A 19,743-nucleotide genomic window follows, 5' to 3' on the forward strand; every position below is an offset into this window, starting at 1 on the left:
TTTCAACAGGGCCTCAAAGGAGGTAAAAGTGGCTAATAGGCATACTGCCTGGGAGGCAGAGCAGCGGGGAGGGGCTGAAAATAAGGTGAAACTGAGAGAGCAAAGCGCAGATGAGGAGAGTTCCGTGGGCCAGCCCGGAACGCGGCACCGAGCAGGGAGAACCCAGTGGACATCAGGTGGGAGGGGGCTGGGATGGACGTCAGTGTCATCCCCAGGCCTTGGGTAAGGGACAGGCAAAGGAAGAGAGGGAAGTTTCACGGATGAGGGTCTAGCTCCAAGTGCTGCCTCTGAGAAGATGGTGAAGATGGGGCCCAGGTAGCGGCTGAAATCCTTCAGCAGAGAAAGGGACCCTCAGTAGGAGAGAAAGAGTGCAGGTGAGATGCAGACATGCCTGGGCCTTCAGAGGATGAGAAACTGGGAAAGTGACTCAGGGATGTGACGGGCAGGGAAGATAGGAGGGGAGAGAACTAGGGGTCCCAGGCTCTGCTGGGCAGCATGGGAAATAACTGTGCTATGACTCCATCCCGGTCTGCAGGAGTGAAAAGTACTAGAACTGAAGCAAGAAAAAGGGAAATTAGACCTAAGCCCGAAGTTCCTTAATCCCAGCCCGCCCACCCCCCACCCCCCCAACCCCCACCCCCACCCCCCCATCCTCCACCTCCCCACCCCCCCATCCCCCACCCCCCCATCCCCCGCCCCACCCTGCCTTTTCTCTCCTGCCCACAAGCTGGCTGTAGACTTCAGAACTGGGACAAGTGCCTTCTGGCTGCAGGGCTGAGAGAGGCCCAGCCCCAGCGGCTCACCTTGAAGTAGCCGGCCGTGGGGTCAAGGCAGCCACATTCAGACCTGGGGACGCACTGGAAACCGCTGAGGACAAAGCCCGGGTCGCACTCGCAGCCCTCCACGCAGCGGTTCTGGCAGGCCAGGCCCGAGAACTCAGAATGGCAGGTGTCGGGGCACAGCTTGGCACACAGGGTGTACCGGCTGTTGGGGGGACAGGCCAGCGCTGGCAGAGGGGGGAGCACAGGTGAGGCGGGATGGGGAGAAGAGGAAAGAGGTAGTTCCCAGCCCAGAGTTCAGAAGGCCGGCGGCTAGAGGCTTCCGCCCCATCTTGAGAAGAAGACAGTGAGTGGGAGAAATCACCGAGGAACTCAGCTTCCACCTCCTGGGCCCGGAAGGGGGCCTGCAGGGAACTGCCGAGAGGCAGGACCACGGGAGCAGACTGACCCAGGGGCCTCAGCAGCACTGCTGTGGAGGGTGGAGGGGAGCAGAGGGAACCCAGGTGGCCCCATCAAGGCCCCAAAGCAGGCTCCCCAGAGGGCTGGGCCATGACCAGGAGCTGTGGGGCCGTCATGATGCGCCATCCCACCCACCAGTCTGTATTGTATGCACATTTTGTGTATTTTACGTGTGCATCCCTCGACCTGGGTGTGCATTTACACACATATGCATTGCTCTGCATACCTGTACCTTCAGGTAGCTGGGAAAGCTTTCTTTCTTTCTTTCTTTCTTTTTTTCCCCAAAGAGCTTTAATTAAGACTTTAATAGAGCAAAAAGAGGTCAAAGCGTAGTCAGGGCCCAAATCAGAGGTAACAAAACCAAGCTGGATCCAGGCTGAAAATGTTGCCTGGAAAATCCACAGCTGGGAGCAAACCCTGGGAAGGCTTTCTGAGTTTGCAGGTGACCGTGTGATTTTCTCAGTGCATGCTTCTGACTCCGCAGATCTCCCTGTCCTAGTGTGGAGGCAAAGGGGTTCCACCAGGGCGCCCCCCCCCAGCCTGTGCCACCACTCTCAGATGCTGCTGGCCCTCCGCTGAGTCTGCGTCTGAAGGAAGGGGCCCTGCATCTTGGTACAACTCACGGCAGAACTGGGGTCCTCTCCAGGGCTTCACCACGTAGCCGGCATCCTGGCAGGTTTCAGTCAAGGCCGACATGTGGGCACACAGCATCTGCTGCAGCCCCTGGAAATTACACATGTCAAACATGCAGTTGTCGAAGAAGGAAGAGGCCCTGAGGTAAGGCAGGCAGGCCCTGAGGAGAGAGGCCAGGTCAGAAGGAATGAGGGAGCAGAACTTCCCCGCCTCCTGCCACGGAGGACCTGGTCCGCCCCCATGGCCCTTCCTGCCCGCCCCCTCACCCCCGCACATACTCAAAAGCTCCGTGAGCGACCGTGAGCCGTCCGCAGAACTCTGGCCCCGACACAGTGTTCTGCAAGGCAGTGTCGCAAGGTGGGGGAGATGCCTGCTTCTCCTGGCACCTGGAAGAGACCCACCCCAAACGCCCTAAGGACCGAGGCTCACCTCCATGCCCACCCCGCCCCAGCAGTCTGCCGGCTCTCGGCACCCCCTAGTGGAGGACATCTGAACACCAAGAGGTGGGAAAACTTGGAGCCGGACGAGCAAGAGGCGGGGCTGCTCAGAATCGCCTGGGGATGATTGACTGATGGTGGGGCTGGGGGTGAACGTGGTGGCAACGAACTCTAATGGGAACGGGAGCAGGGAGAAGAATGACAGACGTGGGGGTGTGCAGCAGAGGAGAGAGGAGAAAAGGGGTGATGCCAGTCGGGGTTCTTGGTTCCTCGAAGGGGCAAAGGAGCAGGAGGGCGGAGACGGAGGCGGGGAGGTCCTCACTCCTGGTCCCCATCCTCCGAGGCCTGCCAGCTGCTACCCAGCTCCGTCTCATCTCGCGCTGGTCTGCCATCCGGCTTCCGGTTGTCGTTGCTACTGTCGCCATCATAGTTGCCACAGAAACCACAGAGTTTGCTGGAGTAGGTGCTGCGGGGGGCCGGGGGGAGGGGAGGAGGAGGAGGAGGCGTTAGTGGAGAGAAGGGGCCTCCGGCATCTGAGGGACCACAGCAGAGAGGGGATGAGTCGCGGAGGCCACTGGCACGAGGCGAGTGGACGATGAAGTGGTGCAGACTCGGAACAAGGGTTCCACGCCAGGCACCAGGCGCGCAAGGACCGCAAGCTCTCACTCCGAGCCATCTTTACGCCTCCCCTCATCCGCTTCTGCTCACACCTCATCTTCCAGCCATAACAAACTTCTTGCTGGCCCTAAGACATTCTACTATTTCCCTTGCAATGACTGTTCACTATTTCTATAGTCTTTCTTTCCCTTGTTTGGCCATCTGGGGAGCTACTCATCCTTGAAGACTGCAGGCAAGGGACCACTCTTCTGAAGGCTCCCACGACTCATTAGCAACTCCTTCTAGAACATTCCCAAAGCCTTATGTATATATCCTGCTACTATCACACTGCCCTGAAACCATTTCCTCCCCCTCCTCAACCAAAGGGAGGCCTGCCCGTTGAGCTAGGTGTCTCCTACCCACGACTGGGAATTAGCGCCTGGGATGGCAGGGGCCGGGGATGGGAGGGTCCCGGGAGAGGGAGGGGCAGAGTGGGAGGAGTGGTAGCTGCCTCGCTGGGTCGCCCCCTCACCTGGGCACGCTCACAGACAGCTGCTGGTCACCATCCCATCTCACCCGAAGACCGAATGCCGTCTGCAGCTGCACAAATCGCCCACTTGGAGTCAGGAAGATGCCTTTAGAAGGTATGGCTGGGAGGGTGACTCGCTGACCCCCAACCTGGAAGGCGGAGCCGAGGGAGGAGACAGAGAGATCGGGGGGTCAAGGAGGACCCCCAGCTGACTCCCACATCCCCACCGCAACGCTAATGACCTCTTCTGCTCCACGTGGAATGCTCTGGAGAGTTGGGAGGCCTGAGGAGCTGGGCGGGACAAGGCCACAGCCAAGGCCGGCAGCCCTGCAGGGCTGAGTGGAGAACGGACTCACCAGCGTGTGTCTGCCCTTGAGCAGGGTGATGGTGGTTTCGGGCAGAGTCACGTAGACCTTGCTCAGGCAGGACACGCCCTCCTGTACTCGCTCCTTGTTCTTCACCGTCAGCCTGAAGAATGGCTCTGGGCGGGGAGAGGGGTGGAGAGCGCCCAGGGGCTCATTCCAGAAGCATTTCTGAGGGCCCACTGAGGGTGCCACCCCCAACCGGCCCTGCGTCCTGTCAGGATAAAGGGCCACAGAGGTGGCGGCTCTACAGTTCAAGAGGGGAGGAAGGGCCCTGGCAGGAGTGGGGCGTTGTCCAGAACAGCGTGGGGCTGCATGCCGCGAATCTGTCCCCCCAGGGGACGGGGACCTCCTCTGCCAGGCGCGCCCTAGTCCAAGCCGGCCAAGGAAGCGACGGATAGAGAGAGGAGTCCTAACCCGCATTTTCCCCATAGTCTGGTCCTCACAAAGTCCTGCTTGGGGATGGACGTGTCATCTCTTGCTCTACCGCCGGCCTTGCTCCCATCTTGCCCCTGCCAGCGGCTCTGGCCCTTTCCTGCCGGCCAGTGCACCCCATGCCCAGCTCTTCTGATCTCAGACCCCACGCCCAGGCCGTGGGGGGGCATCTCCAGAATCCTACCTGTCGAGTTGCCACAGGGTTGGGCCAGGATGTAGGTGCACTTGCCCATGAAGTTAAAGTGCCTCCCGTCGAAGGTGAAGTAATGAGGGTCTCCATAGATGAAGCAGGTGGCAGTGCCTGCCGAGGGGACGCCGGGGACATGTGAAGCTGGTTCACCAGGCCAGGCCCCAGGGCCGCCTCACCCACCCAATGGCCTGCCCGGGCTCCCCTGGTCGAGGGAGGGATGGGGACCCTGGTGTCACACCCACGTGGACAGGCGGGAACAGCCTGAGGGGAGGGTCTCACCATAGGGGTGGCATCCGTACTGGCCATTCTTCAGCTGGCACACTGTACGTGTCCCGCACTGATAGGGCTGGCATTCCGTCCGACTGCCAGGCTGGCAGCGGCAACGTTCTGTGCAGCTGGGGCTGAACCACGCTGTCCCTGGCTGGGGGCAAGGGGGCCGGAGTCACAAGGCCGTAGCTCCTGGGCAGCCTCTGTCACCCCATGCTGTAGCCCCCTTTCCTCCTGCAGACCTCACCTTGCTCAGACGCCTCTCCTCATCGCCTACCAGATATTCCTGCTCACTCCAGGCCCTTTGCACATGCTGTGCTGGAACGTGTCCCTCTCCTCTCTCTAACCCATTCCTGTGCAACTAGTGGAGTTCAGCTCAAGGGTTGCTACCTTCTCAGGAAGACTCTCCAGACCTCCTTGACTACCTCTGGGTACCTTTCCTTCCCAGGACTCACCACAGTTGCACTTTTATATTCATCTTCGTGATTATTTGATAAGCGCCCCTGCGAGGGACCATGTCTATCTTTACTCACTATCTCAGCCCCAACACGTAGCACAGTGCCTGGCAAAGAGTTCTCATTTAATAAGTACTTACGGAATGAAAGAACGAACCAACATCCTATGTGCCCCCCCGGAATCTGACAGCATTAGGAGAGCAAGGACATGCCCTATTCGTGGTGACCCCAATGCCGAGAGGGTTGAAGGTACCCAATAAACGTTTACTGAATGCATAAGTGAACATACAATAAGTTCATATGTGTCTCCCGAGGCAGAGGGAAGAGATGCTTGGTGCTGACGGTTGTGACAGATAGTTCTACCCGGGCTGCAGCTGAAGCTACTCCCAACACTGATGCAGGGACGCCCGGGAGACGGGTCAAGAGGGCTGGAGGAGGAAGGGGCCCCCGAAGAGGCAAGCAAGAAACTCGGACGCCCCATGGGGAGAACGCCGGAGCTGAGAAGAGGAACTGGATGCCAATGAATAGCTGAACTTTTAATTAACAGGTCACATATATTTACCATAAATTGCTAACAATAATAATTAGCATTTATTAAGTAATTGCTCTGTGTCAGGATCTAATTTCACCTTCACAACAACCTAATGAGGTAGAAAATCTTGTTGTGTCCATTTCATAGATATGGGAACAGATGTGAAGAAGTCAAGAAAGAACCTCGCCCAGGGTCACTGCAAACGAGTGGCGGAGCGGGGATTTGAGCTCAGAATGGCCTGACTCTCGGGCGGCTCTGTCCAATACAATGGCCACCAGCCACATGCCACTGAGCTCTTGAGATGTGGCCGGTGCAAACTGACATAGGCTGTAAGTGTAAAACACACACTGGATTTTGAAGACTTAGTAGGAAAAAAAAAAAGGTACGTAAATGATCTCATTGATAACCATTGATTACGTGCTAAAACGGGTAGATGACTGGAGTTAACTTAACCTGTTTCCTTGTACTTTTTCTTTTTTCTTTTCTTTGTTTTCTGGCCTCACTCGCGGATTGCGGGATCTTAGTTCCCCGAGCAGGGATTGAACCTGGACCCTCAGCAGTGAGAGTGTGGAGTCCTAACCACTGGGCCGCCAGGGAATTCCCTCCTTGTAGTTTTTTTTCTAATGTGGCTATTAGGACAAGTAAATGCTGTGTGAGGTTTGCACGCCATCCCTTTTGGACAGTGCTGGCCCAGAGCCTGTGCTCCTCCAGAATCTCCCGGGGGGATGAGGGTGGGCATCAATTAGGAGAGACAGAACAGTATCTCCTCTCCTTTGACCTAGCCTATCAAAATTTGCAAGTTCCTTTGGAAGAAGGTTCTGGAATGCCTCATTCTGCCCTGAAAATGCCTGAACACACTCAGTGTCCAGGGCTCTCTGTATACTCAGGGACCCCTGACTTTCCTCAGGATGGAGATAAGGGCCCTGCACCACCTGGCTGGTCTACGGTCTAATGCATCATGGCTGCCAGTGCAGGACGGAGAAATACAGAAATATCAAAGCTGCCAGGAGCACCGAGGACAGGGCCACGGGATGACAGGATCTTCCACACAGCCTACTGTCAGGCTGGGCCAAAGCAGGTGCTTAACAAGTATTTACTGTGTGAACAGAGCCGAGGGACTTCCCTGGCGGTCCAGTGGTCAAGACTCTTGCACTTCCACTGCAAGGGGCACAGGTTCAATCCCTGGTCGGGGAACTAAGATCCCACATGCCGTGTGGCGTGGCCAAGAAAAAATAATAATAAAATTAAGGCAAAAAAGCCACACACCGAATGAATGACTCCACCACCGTGTCACAGCTGCCCGAGAGCTGACCCCTTGGGAATGTCCCATGGATCCAAATTTATGTCACCTGGGGAGCAGGTGGTGCCGGACCCCAGGTGTTCGGCTCGCAGTCTCCCTCAGAGGACCTGGGCATCCTGGGGTCTCACCTTATAGTAATTGTCGTTGTAGAAGCAATTGCAGGAAGAGGCATTGATGCAGCGGGAGTCGCTGAACAGAAAGCCAGGATCGCAGACACACCCGGGCTTGCAAAGGAGCCCACAGTTGGGCGTGGGGCTCTGGCAGGATGCTGGGCAGGCGCAGTGCTCATAGTGGGCGTTCGGCGGGCAGCTCACTGAGGGGAAAACAGCCTCTGTCAAGCTCCTCCTGTCTCCCCTCTACCCCCCACTCCCGTTCTTCTTGAAGAAGGAGGCCCACGTTACTCAGCCATTCAAAGGAAGGAAGTCCTGACACAAACTACAATCTGGATGAACCTTGACAACAACATATGCTGAGAAAAAAGAAGCCAGTCACAAACGACCACCGATTATATGATTCCACGGTATGAAATGTACCGAACAGGCAGAAAGCAGATGCGTGGTTGCCAGGGGCTGGGGGGTGGGGGGAATGGGAGTGACCGCTAATGGGTATGGGCTTTCTTTATGGGGTGATGCAAATGTCCTGAAATGGAAAAGTGAGGATGGCTGCACAGTCTTGTGAATATACTAAAACCACCAAATCGTACACTTTGAAAGGATGAATTTTTACGGCAGTGAATTATATCTCAATTAAAAAAAAAAAGCAATAGTAAGTCTAGTGCTTGGTTCCCAACAACTCCCACTCCCCCATGCCCCACCCCCCCGGCCCTCTCACTCAGGGTCGTCCTCATCATTCTTTCTAAAGTCATCGTGTCTGGTTCCTCTCTCCTCTGAGACTGCAGTTTTCTACTGGAAGCATCCGTTTCCCCCGCCCTCTCTCCTCATCACTGTCTCTGACTTTCAGCTCTAGCTCTTTGTCCGATGCTCCACCACACACCTGGAGTAGGTCTCGGGGTTGCAGTGGTGGCCTGGGTCACAGCGGTCATGGAGGTACTTGGCATCACGAAAGCTGCTGGCCAGGTGGGTGCAAGAGTTGGGCTGGGCTGGGGTATCGTGGGAACTGTGGGCCTTTCAGTGGGGACCGTGGATTTTTCCGTGGGGATGGTGGTCCTTTCAGTGGGGATGGTGGTCCTTTCAGTGGGGACCGTGGGTTTTTCCGTGGGGATGGTGGTCTTTTCGGTGGGGACCGTGGGTTTTTCTGTGGGGATGGTGGTCCTTTCGGTGGGGACCGTGGGTTTTTCTGTGGGGACCGTGGATATTTCACTAGGGACAGTCGGTTTTTCTGTGCGGGCCACAGGTTTCTCTGTGGGGACGGTGGATATTTCAGTGGGGACGGTGGGTGTTTCCTCAGGGGCCACAGGTTTCTCTGTGCGGACAGGGGTTTCAGGAGGGCCAGTGCGGGTAACAGGAGGTTTGGAAGGAGGCGCTACTGACGCAGATCCTGCAAAGAAAATAAATCCCTGGAGTTTAGTCAGAATCGTACCACCACCCCCTTGACTCACAGCTAATTGGAATGGGTGCGCTCAAAGCAGTAACTCATTCACACCTCTCCTTCTCCTCCCCGCCCCAGCCTCCACTCAGGTAACACTGACAAACACCGTTCCTAACATATGTCTGATCTTGCGCCAGGTACAGGAAACACATAACAAATAGGATATCGGCCTTCCCTTCAGGATCACCACCATTCACTAGGTAAGGGGTCCGACCACAGAAATCCACGGCATCAAAGTCACATTCACTCAAGCAAGCATTCTGATGGGGCTGGGAAGGTACGGGTGGGCATAATATAGAAAACAAAGCTGCTTGAGGACTCAGCACAAAAGAGGACTTGCATTTTAAGCAGCTCAAGCAGAGAAGCCCGAGAGATGGTCACCCTGGAGCACGGCCCCCTTTCCGGGACCTGGGGTTTTGTCTTACCTTGACAGGTCCCATGACTGATCAAGATGAAACCCAGAGCAACAACGAAGGCGGTGCTGGTGCCCCTCTCGGCCTCAAACATCAGCTGAAGGTACGAGGGAGAAAAAGCAAGAAAGAAATGAAAGTGAATCCCCATCAACTCAGCAACTCTCCGGGCAGAGGGTCTGTCCTCTGCTAAGATGTCGCCTTGTTCTGGCCTCAACAGTGCAACGGGGGCCCGGGCCCCTTCCAGGAGCCAGAGAGCCTCACAGGGAACACAGAGCGCCCTCTGCTCTGCTGCTTATCCGGTGTCCCATCCTCTCAGCCCTGGTTGTGCTCCCTGATCCCAGGCGTTATGTCCCCCTCACCTGGCCTCACAGTGACACTTAAAGAGCGACTCTCTCTGTCTCTCACCTGCATGGGCTGTTGACGTCCCGAAGGGACGGTGATGGAGTCGTTCAGCCAGTCAGCGCTTTGAGACCCAACTCGTTCCCAGAGAGAAGTTGGGGAACTGTCCGCAGGGCTCCTCAACAGAAGCCTGAGCTCCGTGCCGTTTCCGAGGCCATACATGTAGTAGGTAAACTCCACACAGATCGCACCCGGGGCACAGAAGGTCCGGCTTGCCAGTCTGAAAGACTGGCCTGCCTGGGAGAACTTGTCAGCCTCGATGTAGGCAAAGTGACCCTCTGGGCAAAAGAAGGGAACAGGCAAGATGAGAAACCTCCAGAGGACAAGTCTGGTGCTTTCTTGAGCGACATCTTGCTTTCCAAATGGGGATTTAATGCAAACACCCAAACTCCCCACATTGCAGTGGGTTTTTTGTTTGTTTGTTTTGTTTTCTTCTCTGCTCATTTTAGACTTCTGACTGAAGAAGGCAGGATCAGAAAGAAAGGGAAAACCAAGCCAGCAACCCAGATTCCTTTGTTGGCTGCACCAGTAAATGTCTTGACTGAAAATGACCCAGTGGATTTTGAGGCCTTGGGCTCAATGAAGCACTATACCTGGATCTTCTGGGGGTTTCAAGTGACCCCAGAACCACGAGAATCCTCAACTCACTCTACCTCTGTCGCCTCCACAGCTCTGGCCCCGTGGCGGCTTCCCAGTAAACACCCGCTGGCTGATCCTGACCACCTACATCTTGCGTCAGTCACACCAGTCCACCCCGTAGCTGGGAGCAGATTCAGTAACTCCTTGGCTTGAGGGGTCCTCCATCTCCTCACCTCCATTAAGGGAGACTCCCAAGGGGCCTGTACCCTGGATGAGCGTATTTTTACTTCCCTGGGTCCAGTGTCCGCCATCCTGTAATGTCTGGACCCAGTCACAGAAGGGATGGGCCTCATCTTCAAAGTCACACTGAGGAAAGCTCTCTGGGGGATCAAAATGGGAGATGTGAGAAATCTGGGCCATGCTCTCTATTCATCCCCCATCCCCAACCCCCATTCTCAGAGCTGCTCTCACCCCCGCAGGGAGCAATGCTGATTGCATCCACCGCCACCACTGGCTCTGGGATCTTTCCAAACACGCCCACCACGGTGAACTGAAGAGAGAGGGAGAAGGGGCCAGGAGTGAGGAAACAGCCCAAATGTTCAGCCCCCCTCCATTTGAGTTTACTCTCTTCAGGGACCCAGGTACCCGGCTTCCAGGGCCCAGACCTTCAATCCTTGTCAATATCAGGTGTGCCTCCCATGTCCAAGGAGACCTGACCTCTTGCTCCCCTGTACCTGAATCTGTCCCTGGCCTGTGTAATTGACAGAAACAGGCTGCCAGTTGGGTCCGGGTTGTCCTGAGAAGAGTGTGTGCTTCCGGATTCTGCCTACAATGGAAGGAAGCCAAGAGAGCAGTGAGATGACGGGGGCTGGAAAATGACTTCAAACCTATACTCAGAAGGTTGAGTAGCAGAGGGACTACTTGGAGTGGATTCCCCTCCCCCAAGTGCAAGCACGTCCTTCTCTCTCTCACTCTCCTGGCGTTTTTATCTATTTTTCCAGAACCCTGTGCCTTCCGCTCCCAAATTCCACTCCGAAGAATCATCTTGCAAGTATCCCAGATTTCCCTAGACCCCGAGAGATGCCCCCACGTTTCCTCGTCAACCCAACCCTGGAAGAAGAGCCTCGGGACAGTGCAAATGCCATGACGTTGTCACTCTCACCCAAGACAGAAGCATAGACCATGAGGGCTGCACCAGGAGACTGGCCATGTAGGGTGTAGTGAAAGGACAGGCTCAGGCAGCCGGAGGACTGGATCAGAGGGCTCAGCAGGGCAGATCTCTGCCTTGGTTTTGCATTCTTGGGGTCCAGGAGCATGTAGAAGCCACCTGGGGAGGAAAAGGCCAGTAAAGTGGGGGGTGGCACAGGGATAGGGGCTGCGAGGGCAGGGAGCCTGGCCCTGGGGAGCCCTAACAGTTGCCTAGGATCAGCCGGCACTGAGATGGGCCTAAACCCATCACACGACTGGCTGAGGCCTTGGATCCTTCCAGAAGTGCTTGGCGGTTCTGGGTGAGGACGCGGGCGCCGCCCAGGAAAAGCGGCATCCTCTCAGAAGCAACCAGAATCTTGTCCTTTGGATTCAGACTTTTGAGGTCCCCCCACAGTCACATCCTCTTCCTTTTCTTAACCCACTGGGCACAGCTGATTCACGCAAAGTGGTGAGAGTCCCGATCTGATGATGACCGGCAGGGATCTCCTCCCGCCTGCCGCCAGCTCAGGCAGCCAATCAGCCTGGACCTCGTTCCGTGACGCAACTGGTAGCCGGGGGAAGGAGGGGGGGAATTAAAGAGGCCTCCGACCGCGCGCACGCACCTGCCGGACACCCCACGGGGTTCTGCCTGGAGAGTGAAGCCCGGAAAGGTGGGCTTCTGAAAGGGAGAGAAGACGGCTGAAGAGGAGGGAGTGGGCAGAACTGCGAGAGAAAAGAGAGGAACCAACAGGGAAGAAGGAGGGAAAGGGTAAAATGGTGAAAGAACGCAACCTGTGTTGATACTGGGACGTCTGAGAAATGGAAAAGGAGATGCGGGAGAAAAAGAGGAAAGATGGAAAAACATAAGGAAGGGAGAAAGGTGGAAAAAGGAAGAGAGAAAATGGAAAAAACAAACAAACAAACCCAACAACATTTACAGAAACTGCTGGGCACGGGATTTGGTGCTAAATGCTAAGGGGGATGCAGGGGTGGGCTGGCCCTGCCCTGCTCTCCAGGGGCGTAGTAGAATGAACGTGGGGTGGGGTTTTCACCAGGTCTTTCCAGAAAGCAAACCTCAGGCAGCAGGAAAGATCAGAGGAAGGAGAGCAAGGATTTGGGGGCAGGGAAAGATGGAGAAGAACGGCCTCTGTCCTTGCCCCGTCCCTTCAGTGGATTCTCATACAAAAAAACCCAGGTGATCCTTTTAAACGTAAGTCAGATAAGGTCGCTCCTCTGCTCCAAATCCTGCAAAGGCTCCCCATCCACACAGAATAAAAGCCACAATCAGTCCTGACAATGGTCTGCCCCTCCTAGGACCCGTCTGAGCTCATTCTCTCCATCCCAGCCACGTGGCTCCTTGCTGTACTTCAACACCCACCCCCCAGCCCACTGCTACCCCAGGGTCTTTGCATGGCTGGCCCCTCTGCTTAGAATGTTCTTCCCCTCGATCATTTCATGCCTCACTCCCTCACCTCCTAAAAGTTTGTGCTCAAATGTGACCTGTATGAGATCTACTCTGACCACCCTATTTAAAACTTACAACCCACCCTACCCTGCTCTCCCGATCCCCTTACTTTGTTCAACTTTTTTTTTTTTCTGATAGCACTGGTCATCTTAAAGCTATATAATTTACTTCTTTATTGTTTCAGGAACTGTCTCCTCCTTGTCCCCCACCGTTCTCTGTCTGTTTTGTAAGCTGATGCATCTCAAGGGCCTGGGACTTGGCATATTGTAGGTGCTCAATAAATATTTGTTGGATGAATGAAGAAGGAAGGATGCCAGGGAAAAGAGGTGAGGAGCCGGCCGTGTTGGGTCTACCGAGTAGGGCGTTTGGGGTGGCAGTGGGGGAAGCTGGCTGGGTGCTTAGAATCTGTTTTCTGTCCTGTAACTTAAGCTGATGGAGGTCTGAGGTTGCTGACATTCACCCCAGGCCATCCCAAGAGAGTTATTGTAGGGTGGTCAGGCAAGCATCGTAAACTCCCGCAAAGGTCACTAGAAGCTCAGAAAGTCAAAGGACGGAAGAAGCATGACCATTACTCACTACCAGGGCTAGAGAAGTCATCCTCAGGCCCCACGTTCAGCACCCCTGTTGATCCCTTCTTCTGGACCCACTTGGCCCCAGAGGCCGTCGGGATCCAGCTCCAGCCGCAGAGATCATTTGGAGTGTCAAAACTGCACGTTTGCCTCATGCAGACTGAGGGAAAAGAAAAGAGGAAGGATTTAGCTTTTTCTAAGGGGAGGCAGAAAAGTATGCCTCAAACACAGCATTGTTAATCAACTATACTCCAATGTAAGATAAAAATTAAAAAAAAGAAAAGTATGCCTCAGTCTGGGTCAGAATTCTGAGTCCCAGGCTGGGTCCTAATGTGAGGCATGGCCGGCTTGCAAGCCAGATATGGTCCTGCTGCCCAGCGGCTGTGTTCCTGGCACAGATTACTTAGGCTGCCCAAACCTCAGTTTCCCCATCGATAAACTGGGAACAACAGCGCTTGCCTGTTGTAAGTTACATCACGTGTGGGAGCATCTAGCGCAGTTCCTGTGCTCAGTAAGTGTTGGCTCCTGGCATGCAGCTTCTGGAATGTTCCTTCCCTTGAATTTGTTCCCCTCAAATCTCTAACATCAACCTAGAGTGCTAATTCTGGATGGATCTGGGGTAACAGCCAGGTTGACCAAATGTCCAGGTTTGCCAGAGACTGAGGGGTTTCCTGAGATGCAGCACTTTCGTGCTAAAAGAGGGACCGCCCAGGGCAAACCAGAATGGCTGGTCACTCTAGGACAGGTGTCACCACAATTCTGTGTTCCAGGAGAACCTCTCTTTAGATGTGGCTGCTTCAGGGGTCAAAGGTGTGGGGTGTGGAGGTAAAGGGAAGCAAGTCGCCCCAACTCTGGAAGAAACCAGGGTCACGGTCCCTGAGCTACTCCTGCCACCTGGGCAGATGTACAGGCGTGGGGAGAAAGAGGAGGAGGGACGGGGGCTCACCCCGATTGCAGGAGCCCCGACGGATAGAGATGGCATCCAGAGCGATGTCCAGATAAGCTGTGCTGCCCCTGACTCCTTCGAATGTCAGCTGTGGGAGGGAGGAGGGGATGACCCACCCTGTGAGCCCCTTTGCCTCGGGCTCCCACTTTCCTGCCTGAATTCAGGTGGTCCAGCCCCCGTGCCCCCTCCTTGTCCCAGCCCAGCCCCTCCTGGACTCCCCACAGCCAGATTCCCACTGGGACCCCAGGCTGTGCCTTCGGCCTCACCCGACTGGGCAGGATGAGCCCCATGGGCACCGTGACGGCGGTGGGTATCCAGGAGGGGCTCTGCGTGTTCATGTGTTTCCAGAGCACGTTGGGGCGCTTGCCCTTGGGGCCCGTGGTCAGCAGCAGCTTGAGCTGGGTGCCCCACGACAGCCCGAACATGTAGTAGGCGAAGCGCACGCAGAGGGGGCCTTGCTCCCATACGGGGGGGCTGCGCAGGGGGGCCACCCCACCCGGGCGGAAGGTGTTGGAGTCCATGTGCAGGAAGTAGCCCTCTGGGGGAGGCAGAGCCAGGGATGGTGAGGCCCTGCCCACCCCCCCTTCCCAGAGCCCAGGTATCACTCCCGGCTGCCTCCTTGCACCCAGATCCGCCAGCGTCCACCTCCCAGATGCCTCCCTAAACCTTCGGCTTCCTCACCTCCATTGGGGTATCTGCCGGGGGGCCCGGTGCTGCTGGTGGGGGAGGGCTCACTGGCCCGAGTCCAGCCCCCGTCATCTTTGGACACTTGGCTCCAATCACAGAGGGGTCTGGAGTCATCCTCAAAATCACACTGGGTGAGAAGGGCTGGGAAGAAAGGGCCACTGTGAGGCCAGGAGAGGGCAGAGGGGAGGGGGTCGGCTGCAGAGCCAATGGGGCTGGGGGGTAGGAGGTGGGGGGAGGGAAGCAGAGCAGGGTTGCAAGGTGGCCACTAAGATTTAGGGTCCAGAGCAGAGATTTGGGAAAGAGAAGCTGAGAAATAAGTCCTCTCTTAGGAGAAATTCAGGGCTGAGGTCGGTGAGGGGCAGAATGACTAGGTCAGGGGTTGCAAACGGAGGTCCCAGTCAGGCAGGCTTGTCTGGGCAGCATACATTTTGTTGTTCATTTGAATGCGGATCTTTCAGGCGGGACTTGTACTCTACTCCTCCCCGGTTCCCTCCACCCTCCATCCTCTGAGGGCTGCCTTTCACACATTTATTTCATATTTATGTCATCACCCTGCCTGAGGGCATCTTGGGTGGCCACCCCTGGGAGGGACTGAGCAGCCCCGGGTTCCAACTCACAGTTTTCCCTCGAGCTGCGAGAGACAGGCTTCCAATCCAGAGGCTTCTCTTTCCTTGGCGTTGATTTGGAGACAAAGAGAAAAAAAAAAAAAGTGATCTTGTCATTACCAAGAACTGTTAAGCCTCCAGGATTGTGAGCTTTCTGGAGGATTGTTCCTTTCTTTTTATCCATATTGTGTCAACGTGTATGCAGTGACATATATTTACTTGAAGGTTTTCAAAAAGGTCACTCACAGCCTTCTCACCTTAAGTTGTCATCTGTCTCCTAAAAAGCATCTCCCCTCCAGGCTCCTCACATCCCCACTGGCTCCCTCCACCCCTCTATGCCCTGGATGTCACACGGGGTTCTCTCGCATGAGAACCAGTTTCGTTGTACGGGAATTCTCACTGCAGCGCCTAAGCATTTAACCTGAGCAATCTCCTTCCTTCGGGTCGAGGTCTTCCCGTGCTATCGCCCAAGTTTTCCCCACAGAGTAGGGACTGTATGGGTCCCATGTTGCCAGGTGGGTGTCAGGGATGGTGTTGCCCCAACTGAACACACAGATGCGCAACACCTTACAAATTCCACAGAGAAGCCAGCTGCCCTTTTCCAGGTGGTGTGGGCCATGTAGAACAGACCTTTGTTTTAGTAGTTCAAGTCCTGCTTGTTCAAATCCCCTTAAACAAGCTCCAGGACACCAAGCCACCCATCATTTCTTGCTGCTTCCTACTTGCTCTCTCTCTGTCCGCTGGGTCTGCTCTGGGTTTTGTCCATTTTCTGAGGGCCCGACCTCTCTCTCCTCCCCTGCCATCCTCAGACCTGTCTCCCCGGCTCTGCACCTGCTTCCTCTCTCCTCGCACTTCAGCTCTGTCCTGCTCCCACTGAGCTGCTCACACGTCTCAGGTCCAGACTTGTGGGCTGCGGGGCTCCACCCACTCCTGTTCAGCATGCTTCTCACACCCATCAGGCTCCCGCCTTCCTCCCCAGGGCTGTGCCCTTCATCGCTAGCCCGCTTGCCCCTTCCAGCTTTGCCCCTCCCAGCTTTGCCCCTCGCTCTTCCTCAGAGCCACCCCCAACTGCCCCCTGAGCCCAGCTTACTGGGCAGGGGCAGGCATGTGGCCCTGGCCCCAGGCAGCCCCCAGCAGCAGCAGCAGAGTCCAGACTGGAGGAGCCATGCGGGACCTCAGAGGCAGCTCTCAGGGGAGAGGAGGAAGGCAGAGTGAGGAGCCCAGGCCACCTTATACACCCCCGCCCCTCCTCGCTTGGCATCCTCCTGAGGATGCCATGAAAACTGGACAGAGAACACAAGAAAGCTCTGGGAAATGAAAACTATGAGGGCTGAAATTTAAAATCCAGTAGAAGAGTTAGACATTGAAATCAAGAGAAATAAAAATGAGAGCAAGAGAGAAGGAAAGAAAGAAAGAAGAGAGAGACTTGGAGGGTTGGTCCAGGAAGCCTAACATTCAACCAGAAGAGTTCAAAAAAGAAAGAACAAAGGAAAAGAAATTACTTAAGAAAAACCACAGAAGAAGATTTCCTGGAACAGATGTATGAGTCTCTTGATTAAAAGAGGTCTGGTACGATGAATGCAAAGAGACCTATGAAAGGCATGTCATGAAATTTCAGAACATCAGGGCTGAAGAGAAGATCCTAAACACTTTCAGACAGAAGAAAGCAGGTCACATACTAAGGATCCGGAATCAGCATGACACGGGACTTTTCAATAGCAACCATGGATTCTATGAGGCAGTGGAACATTGTCTGCAGAATTCCAACAGAAAACCATTTCAAACCTAAAGTTCTATAGCTAGCAACAGTGTCGAAGGCAACGGAAAGATGGAGTAAAGTGAGGACTGAAAATGCTTCTTGGCAAAGAATTGAAAAAGACAAGTCACAGAAGAAGACCTACAAGCTGCCAGTAGACATTGGAAAAGATGTTCTGCTTCTGGGATTTCCCTGGTGGCGCAGTGGTTAAGACTCCACGCTCCCAATGCAGGGGGCCTGGGTTCGATTCCTGGTCAGGGAACTAGATCCCATATGCATGCCACAACTAAGAGTTTGCATGCCACAATTAAGGAGCAGATGAGCCACAATTAAGGAGCCCACATGCGGCAACTAAGGAGCCAGCAAGCGACAAGTAAGACCTGACACAACCAAATAAAAATAAATAAATAAATATTAAATAAAAATTTTTTTAAATGTTCTGCTTCTGTTATAAGAAGGGAAATGCTAATCAAAACTACAACTTTCATGTTGACAACAATTTAGAAGATTGAAGCATTGAGTGTTGGCCAGGATGCAGGTAGACACACTCAAATACATTGATGCTAAGACTGCATGTTGGTGAAAACGTCTTAGAAGATAATTTGACAATGACCGTTTAACTTTCAAATGTGCTTACCTTTGACCCAGCATTACCTTTGTAGGAGTCTTCCCACAGAAATATGTGCGTATTTTCACAAAGATGTACATATCTTAAAGACGTTAATTGCAGCATCATTTACAATAGGAAAAGAAATCGAGGTTATCTGAATATTTGCCAGGAGATGTGTGTTTGGATCGTATTCAAGGAATATTATTTCTATGAAGGAATATTATACAGGTATTAAAAAGAATGGCACTCCTCAAAAAATTGACAGGAGAATTACCATATTGCCCAGCAATTCCACTTCTGGGTATATGCCCAAAAGAATTGAAAGCAGGGACTTGAACAGATACTTGTACACCCATGTTTATAGTGGCATTATCAAAATAGCCAAAAGGTGACAGCAACCCAAGGGCCCATAGACAGATGAGTGGATAAACAAAATGTGGTATATACATACAATGGAATATTAGCCTTGAAAAGGAAGGAAATTCTGATACCTGATACAACCTGGATGAACCTTGAGGACATTATGCTAATGAAATAAGCCAGTCACAGAAGGACAAATACTGCATGATTCTATTTATATGAGGTATCTAGGATAGTCAAACTCATAGAGACAGAAAGTAGAATGGTGGGTGCCCCAGGGAAAGGGGGAATGGGGAGTTAGTGTTTCATGGGGACAGAGTTTCAGTTTGGGAAGATGAACAAGTTCTGGAGAGGGACCGTGGTAGTGGTTGCACAATATGAATGTACTTAAAGCTGCAGAACCGTGCTCTTAAAAGCAGTTAAGAAAATAAATTTCATGTTATGTATATTTTACCACAATTTAAAAAATAACATAAAAATATTACTTAATATTATGATACTGTTTATTAAAGTTCATTCCTGACTTAAAGGAAAAAAGGAATCATGGTAGATCATATATTCTGATAGTGGAAAGAGCATCTGGATGTATTATTAAGTGAAAGAGGTGAGTCACAGGAAAAAAAAATTATAGTATGATCCCATTAATGTAAACTCCCCAAACAAAGGTATATGTTTATGTATGTGTTTTTTTTTTTTTTACTGAGAAACAGTTGATTTACAATGTTGGGTTAATTTCATATGCATGTGTTTTGAGTAGAGGTGTAGAGATGGAACTAGGACACACAGACAGCTGTTCATGGTGGTTCCCTCCGGGAGGGGATGGCCGGGCTCTCCATGCATTCTGCATACTTATGCGCACGACAAGGATGTTTCCAGGCCTTCCTGTGTAACAGATGTGGTTCATTATAGGGACCTTAGTGAGAGCCATTTGAGGGGCCTGGTTGGGAGGAAATCAGACTGGAGGGTTCAAGGAGGGAGCGCAAGTTGAAGAAGGAATCCCACCAGGAGGGGACAGCGTTTGGGGGCTGTTTGGCCATCTAGAGGAGACTCGGAGGGCAGGTGCCGAAGTTAGGACGAGGTAAGGCCTTTTCAAAATAAGAGAAATTTGAGCCTGTGTAAATACTCATGGGAAGGTGGGTGGGAAGAGTCCAGAAGGAAAACAGCAGGAGGGGCAAGCCAGCTCTGTGATGGGGGGCGGTGGGGGGATGCACCATGCCGATGCACATGTAGCAGCTTCTGTTTTATCTGTGAAGTAGGAGGTGAATGGAGAAGGTTCTGGTGGCACGAAGGTCACAGGAGTGCCCCTCCCACGCGAGCTCCCTGCTGGTGCTGCCAACAGCCAGCAAGTCCCTACCTCCCAGCCCTGCCAACGCTAGCCCTCTCTCCGCTGCCCACCCCTTCCCACCTTCTGCCAGGCTTGACACTTGTATCAATGTGCCTTCCTGGGGCTGGGCAGATAAGTGCTTTGCTACGGAGCGGAGCGTGGAAAAGGAGTCCGTGACTCAGGTCACTGGTGACAGGAAGGGAAGGGAGCTGGTTAGGGAAGGCTTTTGGCAAGAGGTGACACCTGAGGGGCTTTCTGAAGTATCAAGAGGGACTTCCCTGGCGGTCCAGCGGTTAAGACGCTGAGCTTCCGCTGCAGG

General features: G+C 53.8%; 1 protein-coding gene across 1 annotated transcript in view; it reads right to left on the minus strand.

Annotated features, from left to right (window-relative positions):
* The window catches only part of ZAN (zonadhesin), a 31,590-nt gene extending 15,152 nt beyond the window's left edge, over window positions 1–16,438 (minus strand). The window contains exons 1-21 of the mRNA XM_082429411.1: window positions 15,387–16,438; window positions 14,764–14,910; window positions 14,349–14,620; window positions 14,083–14,170; window positions 13,144–13,296; window positions 11,077–11,241; window positions 10,649–10,740; window positions 10,386–10,464; window positions 10,148–10,294; window positions 9,342–9,613; window positions 8,949–9,033; window positions 7,969–8,472; window positions 7,104–7,288; window positions 4,701–4,842; window positions 4,416–4,532; window positions 3,791–3,915; window positions 3,438–3,583; window positions 2,631–2,774; window positions 2,150–2,257; window positions 1,862–2,031; window positions 804–1,006 (exon numbers count right to left, since the gene is read on the minus strand). Coding sequence (XP_082285537.1) covers window positions 804–1,006; window positions 1,862–2,031; window positions 2,150–2,257; window positions 2,631–2,774; window positions 3,438–3,583; window positions 3,791–3,915; window positions 4,416–4,532; window positions 4,701–4,842; window positions 7,104–7,288; window positions 7,969–8,472; window positions 8,949–9,033; window positions 9,342–9,613; window positions 10,148–10,294; window positions 10,386–10,464; window positions 10,649–10,740; window positions 11,077–11,241; window positions 13,144–13,296; window positions 14,083–14,170; window positions 14,349–14,620; window positions 14,764–14,910; window positions 15,387–15,558 — 3,516 coding nt within the window. The 5' untranslated portion in view covers window positions 15,559–16,438. The remainder of the gene's footprint in view (window positions 1–803; window positions 1,007–1,861; window positions 2,032–2,149; window positions 2,258–2,630; window positions 2,775–3,437; window positions 3,584–3,790; window positions 3,916–4,415; window positions 4,533–4,700; window positions 4,843–7,103; window positions 7,289–7,968; window positions 8,473–8,948; window positions 9,034–9,341; window positions 9,614–10,147; window positions 10,295–10,385; window positions 10,465–10,648; window positions 10,741–11,076; window positions 11,242–13,143; window positions 13,297–14,082; window positions 14,171–14,348; window positions 14,621–14,763; window positions 14,911–15,386) is intronic.
* Window positions 16,439–19,743: the final 3,305 nt, after the last annotated feature.

Source organism: Balaenoptera physalus, assembly GCF_965194825.1.
Source record: "Balaenoptera physalus genome assembly, chromosome: 16".
NCBI lineage: Eukaryota > Metazoa > Chordata > Mammalia > Artiodactyla > Balaenopteridae > Balaenoptera > Balaenoptera physalus.